A 22,471-nucleotide genomic window follows, 5' to 3' on the forward strand; every position below is an offset into this window, starting at 1 on the left:
TCTATTGAGGTAACTGGCATAGATTGGAGATCCAATTCATATTATTTTACAGTTTTTCCTTTAAAATTGTTTTAACTTTGTAGGTTCCTTTTTCTATTTCAATTTCAAGATCTTTAGGGTGGATGGGTACTTTGCAAAAATCTTGAGAGCCCTGGACTAAATGTGTGGAGTTAATCCTTTTCTTTATGCCTTCTAATCTTCCCACCTCCAACATACTCCTTCTGCCCTTGTGCAGAAGCAGCACAGCAGTGCTGTAAGAGCCAGCTATACTCTCTACACACAATGGGAATTCCCCTGTGCTAGGACACTTCCTCATTCTTAGGGCCACCCAAGCAGCTTAAGGAAGACAATCAGCAGATCTACCCTGTTGCCGGGTGTAAATACTGTATATTTGAGAACTTCTAATTTACTGAAGGGAGAATATGTCTCAGAGATGAGGTCAAGGCTGAAGGAGTCCTGGAATGTGGAGCAGCTGAAACAGATGATGTTAAGAAAAGCAAGCTCAGATTCCAGATTTTATATTTGAAAACCATGGACTGCCGTTTCAATTAGGAACATAATCTTGGTTTTGTTTAGTACTTCTCTGCCCCTTGTATCCGTACTTTATAAATACAGTCATGCAATTCTGTAGCAGAGACCCTAGCAGTAATTCCACAACATTTAACCTTCATCATACAGGTTACTACACAAAATAGTTAAGAGTTATAAAGAGGTTCCAGATGTGTTTAAATAAGGTTGGTTACTGAGGGAAACCACTTAAAAAGCTAACCTTCTAGGATATATTTACACTAGTAATAAAGTCTGTATTTAAAAGGTACACTAGGGTTTCAGCAGCAGTGGAGAATTTTTTGGCACTGATACCTATTCTTAGAGTTTCATAGCAGGCCAAGAGGAAAGCCTGATCAATACCGATATGATACTAAGTAAAGGCAACCAATCTATTTATGACATTTGTAAACCATTCATATCTCTTTTGCCACTCTCTTGCTTCCTTCTTAATCATGGTGTTCTTCAGTGTTGTTGGAAGAAAAGATCATACTAAGCTGCAAATGCTGTGTATTTAATAGCACACTGCATCACTCTCACAAGGCAAGCAACTTAATAGGTGGTAGCTGATGTTTGAAAAAATGTGCTGAAATCAGTAGGTTCTCAAGAAAACCTTATCTTCTGATTATTATTTGTTACTTTTTGCTTGGGTTCTATAGCCAGAAAGCTGAAGTTAATCTTGTCTCCCCTCCTGTTACAGACAGCCCTCTTCAGAGCCCTTTGATGTCAGTGCGAAGAATCCCATTTTTAGTGGCCTTTGAACCAGATGTAGTAAAAGGGCAACTGAGCATTTTGTAGGGGTTGCGGTTGGGTAACTTGTTTAAAGGAGGAGAGTTCTGTTACCTATTTCTGTTTTCCCATGCTTTTTATTATTTTTAATATTTATATACCATTAAAAGTAATGTAGATACTTGGTAAACAGTAAAGAGGACAAATGCCTCTGCTCTGACCATATTACAATTTATTTAGATAAAAGCAAAGTAAAAAAAGGAACTGTATGGCTGTTTTTCAGCCTTCATAGCAGTAGAGCAATAGCACACAAATTTAATGATTCCTGCTTGTTTCAGCTATTGTGAAATTTAGGAAGGAGTTTGCATAAGATAACATATCCTGCTGTTGTAATATACTGGAGACAGGTCTCAGATCTCTGGATAAGGAATGCCGCAAAAATCCTAAGTGTTATTATCACTACACACCACTCACCCCAGGATCTGAACCTGACCTCACTTCCTGGACCCAAACAATCTCTGTCTTTGTGAAAATAACAGGATTTTACAGGCAGAGAATTTTCTATAATTATTACGTGAAACAGTTCTTTTCCTCAACATTTATTCAGGTTTAGGCATGTTACTGAACAAAGAGAATTCCATATTAAAATATGATCAATGTGAACGCTTCTTGTGTTTGTAAAGAACGGACGGAGAGCTGCCAGCAAATAAGAAGCTAGAGGTGGAAAACTGAGGTGGCTGTGTTGCCAAAAGAACTTAGCACAATTAAAAATTAATAAGGCAGAGAGGCAGACCACTTGGGAGGGACAGCTTGTTTCTGGACATGCACTGGCAGGAGGAAGAAAACACAAGTACCAAAGCAAATCATTTTGGGCAGAAGCCATTCTGGAGGGTGATGAGAAGAGGGAGGGAGTAGTGTGTACATATAAAGATTTGGGTTCTGGCCTGGTTTTCCTTCCTCAGCGGCCTGGTAGGAAACTTCTGGTCAGTTGTTTGTAGTGTGAGTGACTGGGGAAATCTGTAGTCCTGGGAGGAAAGGGCGGTGTAAAGATAAGCTGGAGGAAGGTGGCTAGAGAGTAGGTATGTCCTGAAGACTATGGCTGGCCCTCAGGCTATTATACAAAAAATGAAATTCATGTGCTTCTCTGACAGCACTTCCCCGAGAGCTCCCCTTCTTGGAGTGCACTGAGCTGAAGCTTGCCTGGATGCCTTTGAAGAGGGCATTTTTTGCATTTGTTGGACAGCCAAAGGACCAGAAACCCTGAATCGACTGTCCTGTCTGGAGCAGAATCTGCAGAGAGGAATACACTGGACTGCTGGAGAGGTAAGTGTCTGCTATTGCCGTTGCTGTGCTCTTAGGAGCAGGATGGAGCAACAATGTGAAGTGTACTGGGGCGCTATAATGATGCTACTTTTATGGCTCCCTTTGTCCAGAGATGTAGCAGCTTGGGTGGAATAAAAGCCTAAAGCTTGTGTTGCAAATCATGTGGTTCGTAGCCCTTCTGGCTGTGAAGGGAGCTTTACAACATCTGCTGGAATTTAATTAAGAGCATGGATTTTGCAGAAGTGGTTGGCCTTTTTGTGTGGTCACAATTCCTGTTTGCCTAGCTAAGCGGTTTGGGGTCTTTTTTCTTTGTGTGGCTTCATGATGTTACATGCAAGTGATTGTAGAAATCTAAAAAACGCTGTGTTGGACCACTGACATGCAGGAACATCTTTTTACAAATCTGTAGATGAGACAGGTGTCTTGTAACAGCCTATCTTGTTACATAATAAGGGCAGTCTGGAACAAAGCTTAATAAAATGTGGAGTAGCAAAAAATGTGCACATGAATAAAATATCCCTAATTTATATGATGTGCCCAGGTGGACAAGACTGTTAATGTACATGCAGCAGTCAGTATACTGTGTGATAATAATTTATTCACCTATATGAAAACCAAACAGGCTGGTCATAACTACCTTTATTCTGTGGCAAATCTCCTCTTCAAATTTGTACTTAACAACATTAGTAAGAGATTAATGTTTCTGGTGCTGCCGTAGGATGGTTTAAATAAATGTTCTGTTGCAGTTACCAGCTACTAATGAAGTTAGCGTCTCCTTATTGCAACTTCTTGGTAAATCCAATTTTAAAGACAAGTACAGGTCTGACCGTTTCTTTTCCTGGAGGATCTACAGCTGAGACTCATCAGTCTAGCAACAACCTTGACACCATGTTTGAATATATAGCCTTTCCTCTCCCCAAGTAACTTATCTCTCACTAAGAAAAGACTTTCAGAGAGAAATAAACAAGTGTCTGCCTGTATGAACTAGTAAAGGGAAAATAAAATGAAAAATGAACTTGTATTATTTAAACAGTGTGACATGACAAACTGCAAGCGCTGCTCACACCTAGTCCTCTGAGAGCAGCTTGCTTTGTTGATAAGCTTTGATTGAACCTGAACCTTTAGTTACTGAACTTAGCTTTGTGAATACATTACATTTTGCAATGGCATGATATTATAATCTTCCGGGTTTTCTTCAGACCATTTGTTGGGATGAAATCACGCAAAAAATCTGAATGCAAAGACAAGGCCAATTTGGGCATCAATGTTGTGAGTGATCTAACTCTCAGTCCTCTGGGAGTATTCAGGTTTGGTGCAGAGGCTGAGTAGGTTAAATCATTCTAATATCTAGAAAGACTGTATATGGGGATCAGGGGGCTGTAGCATGAAATCTGGGGTAACAACTGTGAATCATCTGTGCAGGTTGCATGGCCGAGGGCTGGTGCAGGTTTAACTAAATGGGGTTAAGGACGCTCATGGATTGCCAAAGTGTATGCATTATGCTCTAACCCTTTATGCAGTGCATGTAAGGGTGCACAGCTATTTTTGTGCATTCTAAAAGTCCATTTAGGTGTGCATTACGGGCCTAGCACATCTTATGGCAAAGAGAAAATTGTCATTCAGATCCAGATTACCAGGTTGTTTTCAGCTTGAGATGCTGTTGGTAAATAACAGATGGCACAGATATCCAAGGTAGTCATAGTTATGAAATTCGTGTCTGTGGCTATGTTGTGTTTAGTCTGATTTCTTGGAAGAACTGGAATTGGCAGCATCCTTCTTGATGGTTCAAAGAGAACAGCCCTTTCCAGAAGAGGCAGAAGTCTGCAAAATAAACATACAGAGTTACAAGATGAACATAAGCCTAATGTAACATGGGATTTCTTAATCTATTTAGCTGTCCTCATTGACATGATTGTACTTATTCTGGAGGGTCTTGACCTCACATTCAGTTTAATAACATAAGCCTGAGAATAACAGCAATGCAGTACTTTAGACATGGCAGGAGTTCTGTACATTTTGTACATTGAACTACATATATTATCTTCTCTGTGGTTGAAACATCAGGATAGGAAGAGAGGTGGAGGAAGAGTAAGGGCACTGTACAACCTGCATCTAAGTTTTGAATGCAGCTGATGTAGCTTTTCCCTGTCTTATGTTTTCCACAACTGCCTTTCACTCTACCTTATTAGGGCTGGTAAAGCAAGTGCTAGCAAATCAGATTATAAGAAAAGAGTGGGTGCCAAAAGAATGCTCCCCCCTAGCTGCTAGGGAAGAATACTGGGGCATTAACCAAAATCGGACAGGGAAGGTAGCAGTGTTTTGTGGGAAAATAGGAAAGATAATAGGGAAAAACAATAAGTAAAGAAAGGGGAAAAGAGAAAATCCATTAACTCGATTTTCACAAAAGTATCTTTTCTTTATAAAGACAACAAAAGGAAAAAGGAGGAGGAATAATCAAAAAGTAAAAAAAATACACTAGGAGACTTAATGGGGGAAGGAGAGAAAAGGAATAAAGAAACAGGGTAGAGGAAGAAAATGAGATGCTAATCTCTTGCCAAGGGTAAGTATATCACTCTAACAGTTAGCATGGCTAGAATTTTGCTTCTGCTTTTTGCCTCTGAGTGCTTCTTTAAAGCAAATTGCTAACCAGGCACCAGGCTGTTCAGATTAGTTGATTGTCATTTGAGCTTCCTAGGTATTACACTATTTCCCTGGCGAAAATTCTTCAGCTGCAAACATTTTTAGGCCATGGTTCTGTTGTTAAGGGCATGAGGAAAAGAGACAATCTGAGATAATTTCTTAGTACAGTGTTACTTTTCATATATTTTAGAAGATATGTTGTGGTAAGAATTGAAAAGAATATTGAGGCAAACTAGAACAAAAGGCAAGTTCAAAAAGCTGTTTTATTGATTGAAGGACTTGATGACGGAGGGAATGAAGAAGGACTGGAATTTGTACAACTCTGTTAACAGTCTGGCTGCATTCCTTTGTCAGTATTTTTATTGACTTTCACTTCCAAAGAAACAATGATGCTTCAAGCTGTTCTCTCAAGCCTGGATATACCTTGCTGAACTAATGAGACAGAATGCATCACAGCTGTTAGCAAGGGTTGCATGTTTGTACTAGAAGAACAAAGTGTTGTGGTCATATGTTTCTCACTCTGAAGTGCAATTGTTTCCATGCCTTTTGAGTTTTCGATAACAGCGCTTCACATGTTAGAAGGGCCATAGTGAAATTTATTATCCCTGAAATAATTTATTGTTGTTTTGACATTTTTCTCTTTTACTGTTTTGTCTTTTCTCAGACTAGGAATAGAGAAGTAGGAGTCAGACTTTCTGCTTTTGATATTTGCAATTTTGCAAGCAAAGCTTGACCTAATGTCTATACCAGTTAAAGTTAGACTGGTAGCGACTATCTGTTTTAATGATATATAGCTGAAGAGAATGCAGGACTCGTATTCATTTTGTGATGAATCAGAATCTAGGAGCAAGGATTTTATATGTCCATCATTGTCATAATAGTGATGGGCAGAAATTCACAGTCTTACTACAATGTAGCTGCAAAAAGGATGATAAGGATTTTTATAGGCTCCAGTTAAATAGCATAAAATATGAATTGAGTAATGGTTGTCAGTTTTTCACTGAATCGTTTCTCACTGAATCTAATAGGTATCTGATCAGATAGGGATTCATTCAGATAGCTTTATTTGCTTTTAGGTACTCGGTGAAAAGATGCATGAGTTATTCATAAATTGTAACTAACTATTGCTTTAATGTATTTGCTTCAAATAGCTTATATGTGGGGTTCTGAATATGCACCAGCACCTTAAAATTTGCAGAATATAACAAAAATGCTAAAAAGGGTTGCCATCGAGGATAAGGAGATGTGAGCAGGTAAAGATAGTTACACTGCTGGAAACTGGCCACACAAGAAGATCTGGCAGAGAAAGTAAAGTATTAATAGCTTTATTAATCTACTGAGGTTTACTGCTAGTAAAATAAGTAGAGAAAGCAAGATCAAGGAAGAGAAGTTATGAGGCAGCAACATAAATAACGTAACAAATTTACAGTTGTCAGAAGTATTGTTTGTGGTTCCTGTTACCAAACTGTGAGTATACACAGGGACAGCAGCTATGCCAAATGTCCAGATATTGCAGTTCGCAGTGGAATAAAGGGCATAACACCGTTTAAACTCAGTATGCTTCTCTGTCGTGGTTTAACCCCAGCCAGCAACTAAACACCACGCAGCCGCTCACTCACTCCCCCCCACCCAGTGGGATGGGGGAGAAAATCAGGAAAAGAAGCAAAACCCGTGGGTTGAGATAAGAACGGTTTAATAGAACAGAAAAAAGAAGAAACTAATAATGATAATGATAACACTAATAAAATGACAACAGCAATAATGAAAGGATTGGAATGTACAAATGATGCGCAGTGCAATTGCTCACCACCCGCCGACCGACACCCAGCTGGTCCCCCGAGCGGCGAATCCCTGCCCCCACTTCCCCGTTCCTATACTAGATGGGACGTCACATGGTATGGAATACCCCGTTGGCCAGTTTGGGTCAGGTGCCTTGGCTGTGTCCTGTGCCAACTTCTTGTGCCCCTCCAGCTTTCTCGCTGGCTGGGCATGAGAAGCTGAAAAATCCTTGACATTAGTCTAAACACTACTGAGCAACAACTGAAAACATCAGTGTTATCAACATTCTTCGCATACTGAACTCAAAACATAGCACTGTACCAGCTACTAGGAAGACAGTTAACTCTATCCCAGCTGAAACCAGGACATTCTCAAATGTAGTAAATCCCCCAGGATTATTTATTACAACAATCAGAACCCATTTTTCATGGGTTTGTGGGGGAGGGGTTTGAATGCTGAGTTAATCGAATGCATTTCTTCTACTTTTACTCTGCAGAGTTCCGGTACCATGGCAGCGTGCCATTGTTACTTCTTGCGTATTTTTCCAAAAATTAAAAGTTGTTTTCCTGGTATTCTGGACAGATTTTTTTTTTTTTTTAAGACGAACAGTTCCTGTAATTTCAGAATGTCTCAACCCATTGAGACTGTCATTCATGAAAAATTTGCGTCACAGTTCAAATTGTTTCTAAAAAAACACTTCTTTCCAATCCAGCACCGCTCAAGGCAATGCCACATCAGGCATTGGAAATCTCCATTGTGCTTTCTGTATGTATTCACATCAATGCTTTGGCAGAAACGTGTTAAGCTTTAATCAAGGGGTATGTTTTATTTCTAATGCATAAAGAAAATTCTGCTCTAAGTCTGTGGTTTCTGTTAGGGTTCAGATTTAGTTGCCGGTTTTCAGTGCCGGTTTTTTTTTTCTTTTACTCACTATTTTATTTTGTTGCTCTTGCCTTCCTGACACTGACTGTGACTTCATAGCTAAATAATGATCAGAATAAATTTTTCAGTATATGCTTTTCAGAGTTAAAGAACAGACTGGAAGAGCATTCAGCTACACAGGCCTCCCTGAAAATGACATGAAGCTATTTTACTTTTTATTTTATTTTAATGTTTGGTTTGTAGCATCAACTTAAAGGGCCAAAACAGAAGGATGCGAGTGCTAGATCTACTGCATGTGCATAGGTAGTTCCTACCTCCTCTGTTCTAATTGTTCCTGGTCAAGACAGTAGGTTTGCACAGTTGCAAAACTGAAAGTAGTGATAGGTCAGATGATTTAGAAAAGATTGACTGAAAAAGGAAAATACTGTGAAACATCTTTGCCTGACATCAGATAGAATAAATAACTGACAGTAACTTTTTTTTATACAGAACATGTTCAATACGAGCGGTCTCTAGCAGTCCCTCTTTATTACACAAAGCATGATGAAGCCAAGTGCAATTAAATCCAGAAACTGATCTATCCACTAGAAAATATAGACTTTCCAGGATATGGCCCAGGCTATTCCACATTACGTGGCCTAGGAGAGGAGGGAGAAAAAACCGAACACATTGGTGATTTCATATCCTACTATAGATATATTAGGGCTCCTACAGATGGGTTAAGAAAGGATGCAGATTCCAGGCAAAAGGCCCAAGTAAATACAATATCTGGGACAATAGCTTCAATACAGAGGACTGTAATACAAAATGATATCTGTGGGGAAAACAACATATATTCTTCAATAAACAGATGAGACCTATCAACAAAGTCACATGTGGCTAGAATTTCCTAGAAATATGAAAGGCTGAATAGGAAAAAATTGTTTGGAAAAAGAGAATAAAAAACAGATCAGCAGGAAAATTGAAACTTAGTACTTTAGCTGTCAGAGAACCATCATTCACTTTTTGATTCCTCAGAAGAAGAAGAGAACACAGTGCTTTCCTCTGTTGCTTCAAATTCTTTCCTCTTAGTAAAAATCTGTTGTTTAGTTTGAAAATTCACATCTGTTTTATACAAAGTGCATGAGTATTTTAAACTTCAGCTATAAATGCTGTTAAGACATCATTTGCTGCTCACAGTATGGTTTATAATTGGGATCACGTACTCCCTTCTTGAACCAGGAACTGAAGCCAGGATTCCCTATCTCGATAATCATCTCAGAAATCAGTGACAAACAGAGTGTCATTATCTGTGAGCTGGGCTCTGCCAAGGGTGACAGACTGCTGGTCACTACCAGTTACTATGTTAGCTCAGAAGGAAGAGGAATGTACTGGGAATCCAAAGGTACCAGCCTCTAGAGAGAGAGGGGGCTTTGGTGTAACAGATTTTTTTTTTTTTAACTTGTCTGTTTGTAGTAATTTGTTTGTTTTCAAAATCTTCCTTAATTCCTTTTCCCAAACTAAGTTAAACCCAAGCAAGCATCCTGTTTAAAGGTAAATAAATAAACAAAAATTCTAGCTATGTAATCAACTCTCAAGTACGTTGCTTATGCAAGTGATCTGAACTAAGTCAGCATGAAAAATCCAGAGTTCTGGTATTTTACCTCCTCAACGGTTTTAAAAAGATCTTTTTTTGTTGTTTGCTTGTTTTAGACACCTCTGAAAAACAGTTGCTTTAAAGATATAGTGCCTTTTGAGGTTTATTTTCTAACCTTCTTCCGATACTACCATCTCCTCCTGTCTTTGGGTTGTGTATCTAGCCATTTGCTTTTTTCTCTTTCTTTCTGTTTCTCAGGATTACTCATAATCTCTTGGGTCTATAAAGCATGTCCAGGTTGCTTTACCATTCAGAAACTGAAGATACAGCAGTATAGAAAGCTGAACCAAACCTTTTAGGTTTAATTCTGATAGAAATTTTCCATTATGATTTAGGAAGTCATCATCTCTTGCTGGTACTATCTGACAATCTGGGCAAGTGGTGTTCTTCAGGCCTGTCTATTTAGGTTATAAGCCATTTGAGGCAAATTCTCCTCGTCTTTTGTGTGAATACTGCCTCAGTGTTTGCATTTTGACTCTAAGTACAACTGAAATATGAAATATGTAATGGTAAGTCCCTCTAGTTAGCTCCAGCTTTGATTCATAGCTGCCACTGAAGATATGCTGTTTATTCCCCATTTTAAAGAGCTATATCTTAAGTAAGCCAAGAAGTTGAAAAAAGCTGCATCTTGCATAAGCGTTAGTATTCTGTTTCAGTGATATTTTGAAAGTTGAATATTTTGTTTGCGATGGATGTTTGGAGTTAAAATTCAGTGGTATTACAGAATAAAGGCTCTGTATTTGGGGCATTTGAAATGTGTGGTTGGTTTTATTTTCCTCTTAATTTTTGTATGCTGGCTGTATTTACATTTTATGCCCAGATGGTTTTCTTTAACGTCTTAGTATAACTTACATGTAACATCTTGCACCAGTGTTGTTTTCTTGATTTATGCCTCTGTGTTTGAATAGTTTGAAAACTTTGTTAGGGCACCTAATGGGGAAACTGCTTTTTTAACACTGTGGATGGCTGTTCTCTATCAACAGAAAACTGGAAACCTGTGGTTTGTGTGTGAATTGTAGGACAGTATTATAGTCGTGTCATGCTGTTTTTTTTTTTTAATTTGTCCTTTAAAGAAGCCTAAAACCTTTACCCCCAGTTGAAAAAGCGTTCTTTCTTTGCACATTAATAGCTCTGGAATTAAGGATTAAGTAAGTAATTGATATTTTTCATAAGGGATCATATGCTTCTCATGTAATAAAATGCCATAGAAGATGCTAAGGCCTGTATGACGAAGATAAAGATGAAACTTATGAGCTGATACATGTGACATGAACTATTCATGGAAGGAAAATCCAGTGTTAGGTAGAACTAGAAATGCTCATTGAGTAGATAAAAAGCCTGCAAATACTACTGGCTATAACCTTTCTGTACACAGCATTATCTGAAAGAAAAGGTTGTACAGTAAAGAAATATTTATAGAAAATTTAAAAATTACTCGGCAACCTGAATGTGCAAGTCAGATGTCCTGCATTGTAGCAGATAATTTCATTCTATGAGTACTTGCTTTGCAATGGCAGCCTAAAAAAATAGGATGTATAGAAATCCATAACATGTTAAATTGAACTAGCAATTGAGGGTATTCTCAAAACAAAATAACACAGGCTTCCTTCTTTCTACATCTGGGGAGGGCCTGAGGGCTTTTGAGATTACTTAAAAGATGAAGTATAATTGTGAATGAAATTATCCAGCTGGCACAAGGAATTGATTTCTTATAATTTTGACTAGGCCAGTCATGAAGTGTTTTAGCTGCAATGACTAACAAGTATTTCTGTTCCACTGTTGAACAAAATGGGCTAGTAATACTCACAAACAACGGAGTTTACATTTTCTCTTGAAATGTGCTGTTGCCAGAGTTCCATTTCATCCCTGTTTAGGGGAAAGAAGAGTAGAAAAGCATCTCATTTTTGTATAATATGAATGTAATAGAAATTAGGCAGAGTACATCAAATTTATTGTAAATGTACCACCTAAACTGGTGAAGCTTAAGTTACATTAGTAAAGTGAAGATATTAGCTAGTTATACCTTGCCAACACAGTGAAATCTTTTCAGGGAGGCAGGACTTCTGTGCAATCCCAAAGAGATGAGATCTATTAAAGTAATTCTTGGTTACACAGAAAAGTACCTACTTCCTGTCTGAAAATCTTTCCATGTATGTTTGTTTGCATCTCATACCCCCTTCAGACAAGTGCTTAGAGGAAAAATATTATGCTAAATTCACTAGTTTGGCAAAATGTAATTAGAAAACTTGAAAACAGCAGTTTTCACTAAATCGTGATTTGCAAGTAGTGTTCAATATTGTAAACCTGCACTCTACATTCAGACTCACTTTCATCTAAAACATACCAGAACATATCAACTCTACAACCTGAAGCATGATCAGATCTGTAGCTTTGAGTGGAAGAACAAGTCTTTTTTTTCATTGACTACAACATTTATGTTTGCCAAGGTCATACAATCCTGCAGACCGTCATTGGTAAAGTATAAATTTTTCTGAATTAATCTTATGACTTGATTGATTTAGTGGAGGAATTTAAATCCTTTTAGTCTGACAAAGGACTATTGGGATTTCATTGCTTTTAGGTCTTCTTTATATTTCTGCTTTTTTGCAGAATAGCTAGTGTTCTCCCACAAAAAAAAAAAAAAACAAAAAAAACCCAAAAAAACCCCAGACAGACAGACTTGTAGGGTTAGGATGTAATACATATTAGGCAGATATTGCCCTTGGAGCAATTTACTGCTTTCTGTATTTTTTTTGGGGGGGGGGAGTTGAGTGTGTTTAATGCAGACTTGTGGTCTGTTTTAAGTTGTGCTATTCTATGAAGCCATTGTCTCCCAAATGATGTTAATTCTCCCTACATTGCATAATTTTGATTTCTCAGTGGAGGAAGGGAAAGTACCTGTGAATACATTTCAGTTCTGTAAGGCTCCTCTTAGGAGCTGCATGCAAGTGGCAGTGCCACTCAGTTCTCTGGGAGACAGAGGAAGGTCTTATCTGGTTGGTCTGATATCGCTGTGGTGCTCCGAGTCTCCTCCTGACACTGCTTGTACTGCCACTGAGAGAGAGGCTTCACAAGCCTACGCTTTCCCATGTGTCTGGGCAATGTTCTTCCTAATTCATGTTCATGACTTTCCTTTATTTGCTGCTGATCTCACTCCCATGCCCATTTTTCAGGCTGTTATCTCTGGTGGTTTCAGCACCTGCTCATCAGCTAATCCCCTGAGCCTCTGCCATCTTTCATAGCAAGGGAAAGCACCAGAGGTCTCTTTGATGCTCTCTGCCCTAAAAATGTAGCTCTTCAGCATTAACTCCCTAAACTATATCCATGGCTCAGTAAGAAGTTTTTTTGATCTGAACTTTTCTCTGCAGCTACATGCAGTCTCCCTTCAGCATCCCATTGCTGTTGCATTCTTGTGCTTCGTTTCCTGTCCTGAATTCCTGTACTCCACAATGATGCTTCCTCTCTTTGGTTGCTTGAATAACAGTTGTCTTCTGGCAGATAGCTATTGCTATCCTTCCTCTAGTATTTTTTTCCACAATGACCCACAGCCTAGCCATTTCCCTCCTCACCCTTTTGAATTTGGAAATAAAGAACCAAAAAATTAATTAAATCTCTACTTGACTTGGGTCCCCTAGCTGCTTTTTCTTCCATTCTCTCAAGTATGTTAACTTGGCAAGTGAAGATGGACTTGGTGAACTAGAGATTTTGTGACTAGACTGGAAACGTACTCAGACCTGAAATGTTGCATTTAAACCAGTCTTCAAGGATATGTTGGAAGTAGTCTGATGACACAGCTATTCATTAAATGCTTTGAAATTCCTTTTTACCAGTTATGGAAGTTCCAGGGCTTCTCAACAGGGCTTATTGGCTTAGGTGCAGCTCCCCATAAGCATGACTAGACTCTAAATAGGTTTACTTCAAGCCAGCTTGATATGTTTGTTCTGATCTTCCATGTTCCCAGTATTAGCCTGAGTTAATAGAGTTTGGACAGAGCCAGCTTTGTTCTTCCTGAACGCAAAAGTGTGTAAGAATGTCCACCCAGCACATAAATGGAGAAAACCAGCATGTAACTGGAGCCAAGGGACGTGAGAACAATGGAATGAAGTGGAAAGACATGTGGTAGTGAGAAATCAACATATTCCTGAAAAGCTCTTCCAGAAGGTGCAGTACTTGCTGTGAACAGACTAGTTGAGAAAAACTTGCTAAGTTTATGTTTGTTTTTAGTAATAAATGTTTTGGCTGCCAATGAAAATACTTTATTAAAATAGCAAATTGCAGATTTTAGAGTAGTAGAATGCGTATAGTGAGACAAAAGAAGCGCAAGCTATAAACATGTTCTGCCACTGGTGTATGCATATTAAAAAGGCTATTTTTTTTTTAAGCAAAAGTCAGACACTAGTTAAATAATTATTGCACGTAACTGCCTTTTTTTTTTTGGCTTTCTTTTCAGATGTCTGACACAAGGCATGTAGCTCACTACTGTGTTATCATTTATGTAGATTATGAGAAATAACTGAAAGATCCATTCATGGGTAATTTAAACATACTTTTTTTTTCAACAAAATTATCTGACACACTTAAAAAGAGGGAATTCAACATCCAAGTTAACTGCCTTTTGGAACGCTAGGCCTGAGTCTTCCCAGAAGAATGTAGAATGAATTTAACTTTTCAGGGAGCAAAGATATTTAAAGCAATACAAGCTATGTAAAGAGCTTAGGGATAGTCAACTAAATAGTTTTCTGTTGACTCAAGCACTCTTTTTCTTATTGTCACACAGCATGGGATTCAAGGGTAGTGGAAATATGCATGTGAGGAAGCGTGAAGAAATGGCTCACTCTCTTTGTATATCTTAGTGGCTTTTTTAGACTTGGCCTTACTGCAACATAGTTACTGTTGCTACAGTCCAATCTGGAATCTTTCCATTAGAAATGCTATTTTGAGTACTGACTTCTAAATGTTTCATATCTCATTGTTCTGTAATTTGTCACATCTAGAGCTTGGGAGGCAAATTAAATCCCATTTAATTTTAGATGGATTCTTTGCTATGCTAAAGACCAGATTTGGTTTTGTTACTTTTTTGGCTTAAGATTTCTATTCATTTCTGAAGCCAGAAACATTATAGAGTCACAGAGGTGGGTAGCAGAGTCATCTGAATGGCTCAAGTAACTAGGCACGGGATGTGTGCTTTGTGTGTAGAGTAGGACATGTATTTTTTTTTAAACGTTTGGTATTAGTCTAACTTCGTTTCAGCTGAGCTGAATTAAAAGTACAATGAACACAGTGCTTCTGGAATTCCTATTCATGCAATACGGATGCTCATATATAGATAGCATCAAGCTAACTTGCTACCTGTTTTCTTTGTTCCACTTAAACAATAATCTTTCAGGTTCGTTTTTGTAAGATGAGTAAAGCACATCTCTTGCTCAGCATGTGAACCTCAGCCATATCCTGAAGAAATTCCTGGACTCAAAAAGAGGGTCATGATTGGCAATAGTCAGCATGGATTCATTGCATTCTCTGATGAAATTACTACATCCGTGGATGAGGAGATTGCAGCGGATATTGTCTGCCTTAACTTCAGCAAGTTTTTTGACATGGTCTCCCATGGCATCCTTGTGTCCAACTTGGGATGTTAGTGTAGACAGGTGAAGTACTAGATGGATGCAAAAAATGGCTGGACTATTGGGCTCAGAGGGTACTGATTAATAGTTGATACTGCATCTGGAGTCCAGGTACCAGTGGAGTTCCTAAGAATCTGTTCTTGGACCTATCTGTGTAATATCCTATTTAATATCTTTATTGCTGACCTGGAGAAGGAAATGGAATGCAGCTTGTTTAAATCTGCATGACACCAAATTGGAGGGAGCAGTCACGCTACACATGAAGGTAGCATTGCTGTTTAGAATGACCTAGGTAGCCTGGAGGAATGGACCAACCACAACCTCATGAAATTCAGCAAGGACAAATGCAAAGTCCTGCACCTAGGATGGACTGACCTCATTCAGTGGATGACTAGCTGAAGAGCAGCTCTTCTGAACAGGATCAGGAGTTCTGGTGGGCTAAACATCCTGGGTTGTGTCAACCCAGTATCCTGGGTTGTGTCAACAGGAACATAACCAGTGGATTGAGGGAAGTGATTATCCCCCTTTACTCAGCACTCATTAGACACCATCCTGATTACTGTGGCTCCCCAATACAAGAGAGATGGTAAACCTGAGCAAGTTTAGTGCAGGGTCACCAAGATGAGCTGGAGGCTGGAGCCCATGATCAGTGGGGTGAGGCTGAGACAATGTTCACCGTGCAGAAGAGAAGATATCTTTGGGTTTGAATACTGGCATGCCTATAGTTCTGAGGCAGTTACCAACTAGATGGAACCAGACTCTTTACTGAACTGCATGTTGGGACAATGAGGCACAATAGTCATAAGTTGAAACAGGGGATTCCAGCTGCATATAGAAGTGGGGGGGGGGGGGGGGATCATTCTGAGGACAATTATGCATTGGAACAAGTTTCTCAGAATGATGCTTGAATCTCCATTCACAGAGGTTTTCAAAATCTGACTGAACAAAGCCCATGGATGCCTTCCAACCTGAATGATTCTATGAAATAAATAACATCTAAGCAAATAAAAGTAGTCCAGTCCACTTGTCTCCTCATGGAGGGTTTTATTCTGCCTACAGAAACTATCACCAGAATTTGGATCTTGAATTTTCATCCACTAAGAAATGTGGTGAGACAGTCACATTTGTTTTATGAGTTTCCTCACACTAATGTAGATTTGACTTAGTCACTCTGTCTAAAAGCTGTTATCTCTATACAGAGATTTTAGTTGTAAGACTGGAGGAAGGAATCTTAAGGGGAAGGTCTGAAAGTTGGAAGAGGAAGAATACAGTCAAGAACAGTGACTGGCTGATTTCAGAGATTTGGCAGATACTTTTAATCATGAACAATAGATTTAAGTGATTACTGCCAGGGTACTTTTTACAACGAGGCTAAATTTCCAATTGTTAACCCTGAACATGATAGTAATATGAACGTTTGCAAACATTTTTCTGCCTTTTGTATTTCTACCTGGATTTGCACTTGCAGAATTTTGATGCATTTTGGGCATAAGTGCATGTGCTCTGAATCTCTTTGCCTAGTGGTTAGTAGATTAAAATACTGGCAAACGTTGTTGCTTCCAAAAGCAAAATACCAGCAAATATACGTATTTTCAGATCTATCTTAGAAACTCTCTTGATCTTATTATCTAGGAGGCAAGGATAAGTGGTAAGATTGCTCTCCTTCTGGCCCCATTTTTTTGCAGTGTCATAGTGTCATTGTAATTAAACCAAGAATGGTGATTTTTTTTTTTTTTTTTTTTTTGAGAAGCTCTTCTTACACAGTGTGTTCTTGATGAATGCAAAATGGAACATCTGGTAGACTTGGCACATAAAGGCAATGCAATTACATTTTAGTAACTGATCCAGCTTGGATAAATTTTCATAATGCATTAGTCACTACTGTGTGAATTAAGGTGGAGAGAAATAATGGATACAGGCATAAAAACAATGAATGTAGACATTGTGTCTAATTTTGTGAATGACAGGGATATCTAAGAGAACTGCTTGATCGCATTCTCTGGCAACCCTCTGTGTATAATTATTTTCTACGGTGAGTGGCTGTGTTCTAGCTTCATGTTAAATATCCCAGAGGAGGTATTTAGTAGCTGTAACTGCAGTGGAACATTCTCTGGCTGTATTTTTCTTCTTTTCAGTTTAAATCTTATTACAGGACCTATTGCTTCCCTAAAATATTTTACCAATTCCTTTCCTTCCTAAAGGGAATTCTTTCTCTGAGCATTTCTAAGCAAATTCTTCATATCATATGTTTCAGTCAAGCTTTTCTCCTGGTTGTATTGGTACATCATCACTGAATTTAATTGGACCACATTGGTGTAATTGAGAGCAGAAGATTTGTTCCTTTAATCTTTCTGCATAAGTAATCTATTTCCCCAATCAGTTCTTTTCCCTGTTTGGAATTTCTTCAAATTTGTCAACATCTTCAGGGTAAGGACGTGCTCCCAGTTCTCATAGCACCTGAATTCTTTTTGAAGCACAGAACATGTTTCCGCAGGCATGTTATTAATTATGGATATTTCCCTAATTCCACCTCTCTGACTATTGTCCAATAGTTCACATCTGCCTATCCACATCTGGTACAAATAAAAAAAAGGTTTTGTGTTTTTCATACCAAACATGTGATAATGACCATTTTGCTTTTGTTCTTATTTTAAAATCAAAGTTTGTAAATCCTTTTTAGATAATCTCTTAAGCTTTATAATATTGCACAGGATGAGGCAGCTTTTTTATGCTTTACTTAGCTATATTTACTTTCTTGCTTCTGGACAACTAGTGTTTTGAGGTCTGAGACCTTTGAATCATTTCCCTTTTGAGTATTTGCTCCATTTGGAGCTAGCATAACCCATAACTAGAATCAACAAAGTTATGCAAAACTTCTTCATAAGAGGGATGAGTTGGAATAAAAACCACTCGTGGGTTGCAGAGGCTGTGATGATGTGTTTTATGCCTGTATTCCTTTCCATTTGAGGAGCTCAATGCAAATTATTCTCTGTAAGCAATGGGAACATTAAGAGGCATTGTAGAGTTAATGGTCAAATTACTTTTTAAGAGGTGTAATTTTCCTTGTTCCTCCTTCCAGCCAACACACATAAACATGTATGTGCACATAGCTATCTAAATTGCTAGTTGTGCCAATCTTGTAATTGCATTTGTACATACAGGTTTTGAGATTCCAGCTAACTATTATAGCCCTGGTTTATCTTCCCAGTAAAGTATTCCTCTTCTCAGACTGTGGTTTCCTAACACAGGTAGGAACAACCCTGGCTCCCTTTCCCCTATTTAGTTGCTAACCTAGGTTGCTGCCAAAGCATGCTACAGAAATAAATTTTGTACTTTTCTTTTTGCATTAACCATTTTGACGGAGAGGGGGAAGTTTCTGTAATGGCTCCTTTTTAAAGAGGAGAGAGTACAACAGCAGCTCCTCTGAATGACCCTGTCATACTCCCAGCTGTGTATTTGAGACAAAATGTTTTACTCGGGAATGTACAATGAAATGACAAGGATGTTTTCAAGAAAAAACTGAATATGGTATGTATAGTAAAGAATGATAAATCACAGAAAGATTTTTAGATACAAACACAGACTGTAGCTCTATCAGTGTAAAAAGAGTGGGAAGGGCTGTTGATGTGACCTTAATTTTGCCCCGTGAATACCTCTGTTATGTATAAGAGGCTTTGCTTTGCAGAGGTTAAGTGTAATTTAGGAAGATACATTGAAGCCTGACTCCATAAAGGCTTAGCTGTCTAGGTTTGTCTAGAATGATTGACCTCATCAGCAGTACTACTGAACCTAAGCAGTGTTCAGAGACATCTGGAAAACAAGACTACAGTAGTTTATGAAACACAGCTCCCACGGCTTTCATCCAATTGTTCATTTTGTTAATGGCCTAAGAATCTTTGAAAAGAATCAGTCTCATATCTGATCTAGCTCACTCTGAAATACTTCCAATCATTGCTGGATTAAGTACATACTCCTAATATTATCCAACGTTGTAATTAGAATTGCTTGTTTTGTCAATCAGTGAAAGAAAAACATGCTACAAATGCATATACACGAAACTTGTGATGCTTAAAAAACCGGATTATGGATTAATTAGCTGACTATATTAGAATCACCTTGTTTTGTAAACACTAACAATCATTAGGGACTGATAATGAGACTTATATAGTAGGGTTTTTAAAGTCAAAATAGTCTAGGCACCCATGGCACAAGAATCCTTTTTGACTACTTTGCAAAGCACCCACAAATATGTTCAAGTGAGCCCATCCCTTGTTTAACTGGCCTTGTAGTTCTTCTAAACTCAAGCACTACATAAATACAGAACATATTTAGGCAGTTGTCATGAGTAGTCAATAGATAAATTGACTTTGACTGTGAGAAAGAAAACCGCTTTTTTATATTTAAGTCCTGCTTAAACTTAAGAGAATGACTTATAACTGAACTGTGTTACAGTTCCCTGGAAGACACAGCTTTTAAGTTATGTGCTTCTACGTGACATTTATCCGGTTCCACCAAGACACTTTAAATGTGCTGTTAAAATCTCACGGTATTTTAAAGTCTAAGAAAAATAATACTGACCTTTTCATCCATGTGACTTTTGTGGAATGCCGATGGTAAATGAAAAATACAGGCCAGGAGTCTTAATCTGCAGCCATAATTCCACACAAATCCTTAAGGTAAAATTAATAGTTTACCAAAGCTATTTAACTACATGATTATAACATAAACACTCATGAATGGGAACAAATTTGATTGTGTAAATAAAACATAGGCAACATACAAAACCAGATATACATTGTGAATAATGCAAAACAAATGTGTTTAGGTACCACACTGTGTGTGTATCAGTAGTGCATACACAGCCACAGAAGTAGTAAATGTTTTAGGCATTGTGTTTTGGGGAAGCTATTGACAAACAAGAATTTATGAATAAAAAATAGGTCTGGAAAGAAAGTCTGTTCCAGCCCTAAATAATATTATCCCTATAATAAGAAATACTTGCCTTAACTGTTACTGAATTCCCAAGTGATGAAAAGTCTATAATCTTCCTGAGTTATTTGTTACATGCTTAGTTGCTCCTTAAATGGGAAGCTTTTCTTAATATCTAGTTTATATGCTGCAAATTAAGCCCATCATTTCATATCCTCCCAGAATGGATGTGAAAGACAGATGATTGCGATAGTCTTCCCACATTTTTCTACTGAACTTTTTTGTGCATATTCCCTTAATTTTCTCTTCTGATAGCTAGACAGCTCTTGTTATCTTTTCTCATAAATTATGTATTCAAGGCATATCTTTGTATTTGTGGGTGATCCCTGGGCTTGCTCTGGTTAGTTTGCACCCCTGTCATCCGCCCTTGTGTGTGAGTTGGGGTTTGTCAGGCAGATCAGTGAAGTATCAATAAATTAATAAGATCTAATATAAAAGTTTGAAACAATAAGAAATAGTTTGTTCACATGTAAAGACGGAAAATCTGAAACATCCACTTCTTTAGAGTCTATTTGAGTAACTGTAGGTGTTGAATATAGATCTTATCAGTGATCAGCATTCCTTCTTAATTTGCTTCCTTTCATAGAAGGAGGAAAAAGTTGATGAGATGCATTCATGTGCAAAGGAATTTCAAATTTGTTTATAGCAAAGCAATGATCCATCAGAACTGCTGCTGACTTTGAAGGATAAAGAAACACAGATTTTTCTCTGTGGCTGGTGCCCTCATGTGGCTTTGATGTTCAGCTTCTTGTGAATTAATTAAGTACATCACTGCATGGCTGACACCTTTGCAGTGTAAAAGGTAGAGAATAATTTGCCCATATAGCCTTGTATGTTCTTCTGTGAATACAGCATCTTCTGGAAAGCCAAAATATGCTGGTTTCCATACAGCCAGCTGGATTTGGATATGCAAACTCCTTGAGTTCCCTAAGTTAAACCAAGAACATTTTCACAGTCTTCACATGTTGATGTACGTGATTCTGACCTTAGTCCTCCAAGGGTTGTTATGGCTAAAAAGGTTTGTGCTAGAGTCGCTACCTTCCTTAGTGATAGTGTTAAAAATGCCACCATAGATCTATTGGTGCTTTTAAAGAGCTACAATTTTTTGGTTTTCAGCTCTAATGTTAGGTCAAATTTTTATACTGTATACTGAGCTAAAATATCAAGGATTACTTCTGTCAGGAAACAGAGTTTAAAATGTACTTTCTCAGCTAACTTAAAATTGTCCCATTTTTCTTCCAGCTACAGCTGCAGTATGTACAAAGAAATTTCTATATTTAATGCTGTAAAATATACACAGGGTAAATGTTTCTTTGCACAGCACTTCTGAGTCTGTCATTAGAATATTTCTAAATTACTGATCTAGAAATTCCACTTTAAAACACATCATTTAGCCACAAACTTTATGCAAAAAACTTTATATAGCATATCCATTACATGTCCATAAATTATAATAATAAAACTCTTGCACAAGCAAGAGGTGAATATAGTTGCTGTGGAGGCTGCTGGTGTGGTTTGATGCAATGGCTTTCTTGTGCTGCGCTTTCTAAAGGTACTTGTCAAAGCTTTTCTTTACAGCTGGATCAGACAGATTTGATAGGTTTGGAAATTTTCCATTAGCTCTAAAAGACTATACATTTTTAAGAGACTTTGCAGAACTTTGAAGCATTTGAAATTTTACGTTGTCAGATTTTTTGATGGAATGGCACAGAATTGAAAATTCTGATTAAAAATTGAAAAAAACACTTTCTTGTTATCTATACTACTATTAACACAGATATATAGGGAGTTTGAAAATGAAGATGGAAAAAGATCTGAAGCTAAAGAAGCTGAAACTAGGCATATGCTTTTTTGTTAGTGTGACTCTCTAATGAACGTATTCATGCAAGTACCTGTGTGATAGCAGTCGTATAGCCTTTAATAAAGCTTGGCCAACAGTATTGCTGGGAACACTGTAACTTGTGTATCTCTGTAAGCATTGCATTTCTTTTTCTCCTGCTTTTTCTACAGATTCAGAATCCAGCTGCAACTTTGAGTGATTCCATCAGAAAAAAGTTCCAAAACTTTGAATGGTTCGATATTGTGGCACTATTGAGGGCATCTCCTCTGCCTCCCTCTTCCCTATTTTTTTCCTCTTTTTCTCCCAAATTGGAGTTATATTAGTGTACTTCTTTGAATTCACACTATTTAAATTCTCTGCACCTGGGATTCACCCAAATACCTCTCCAGTTTGTCTTGGAGCGCAAATACAGAACAGAGCAAGAAAGATTTCGAGACAGTTTTTTCTTTGATCCTTCTTGTTCTTGTGATACCAAACCCAGTGAAA

At 37.9% G+C, this 22,471-nt stretch overlaps 1 protein-coding gene and 1 long non-coding RNA gene across 2 annotated transcripts in view; one reads left to right on the top strand and one right to left on the bottom strand.

Annotated features, from left to right (window-relative positions):
• Positions 1 to 2,426: 2,426 nt before the first annotated feature.
• The window catches only part of LOC128141560 (uncharacterized), a 56,660-nt gene continuing 36,615 nt past the window's right edge, over positions 2,427 to 22,471 (top strand). The window contains exon 1 of the long non-coding RNA XR_008235103.1: positions 2,427 to 2,598. This is a non-coding gene — a long non-coding RNA (uncharacterized LOC128141560). The remainder of the gene's footprint in view (positions 2,599 to 22,471) is intronic.
• Positions 19,765 to 22,471, bottom strand: part of ZNF831 (zinc finger protein 831) — a 65,118-nt gene continuing 62,411 nt past the window's right edge. Inside the window, exon 5 of the mRNA XM_052786417.1 lies at positions 19,765 to 19,826. Within this exon, the coding sequence (XP_052642377.1) occupies positions 19,797 to 19,826 (30 nt within the window). The 3' untranslated portion in view covers positions 19,765 to 19,796. The remainder of the gene's footprint in view (positions 19,827 to 22,471) is intronic.

The sequence above is a fragment of the Harpia harpyja genome, chromosome 1 (genome assembly GCF_026419915.1).
Source record: "Harpia harpyja isolate bHarHar1 chromosome 1, bHarHar1 primary haplotype, whole genome shotgun sequence".
In the NCBI taxonomy this organism is placed as follows: Eukaryota; Metazoa; Chordata; class Aves; order Accipitriformes; family Accipitridae; genus Harpia; species Harpia harpyja.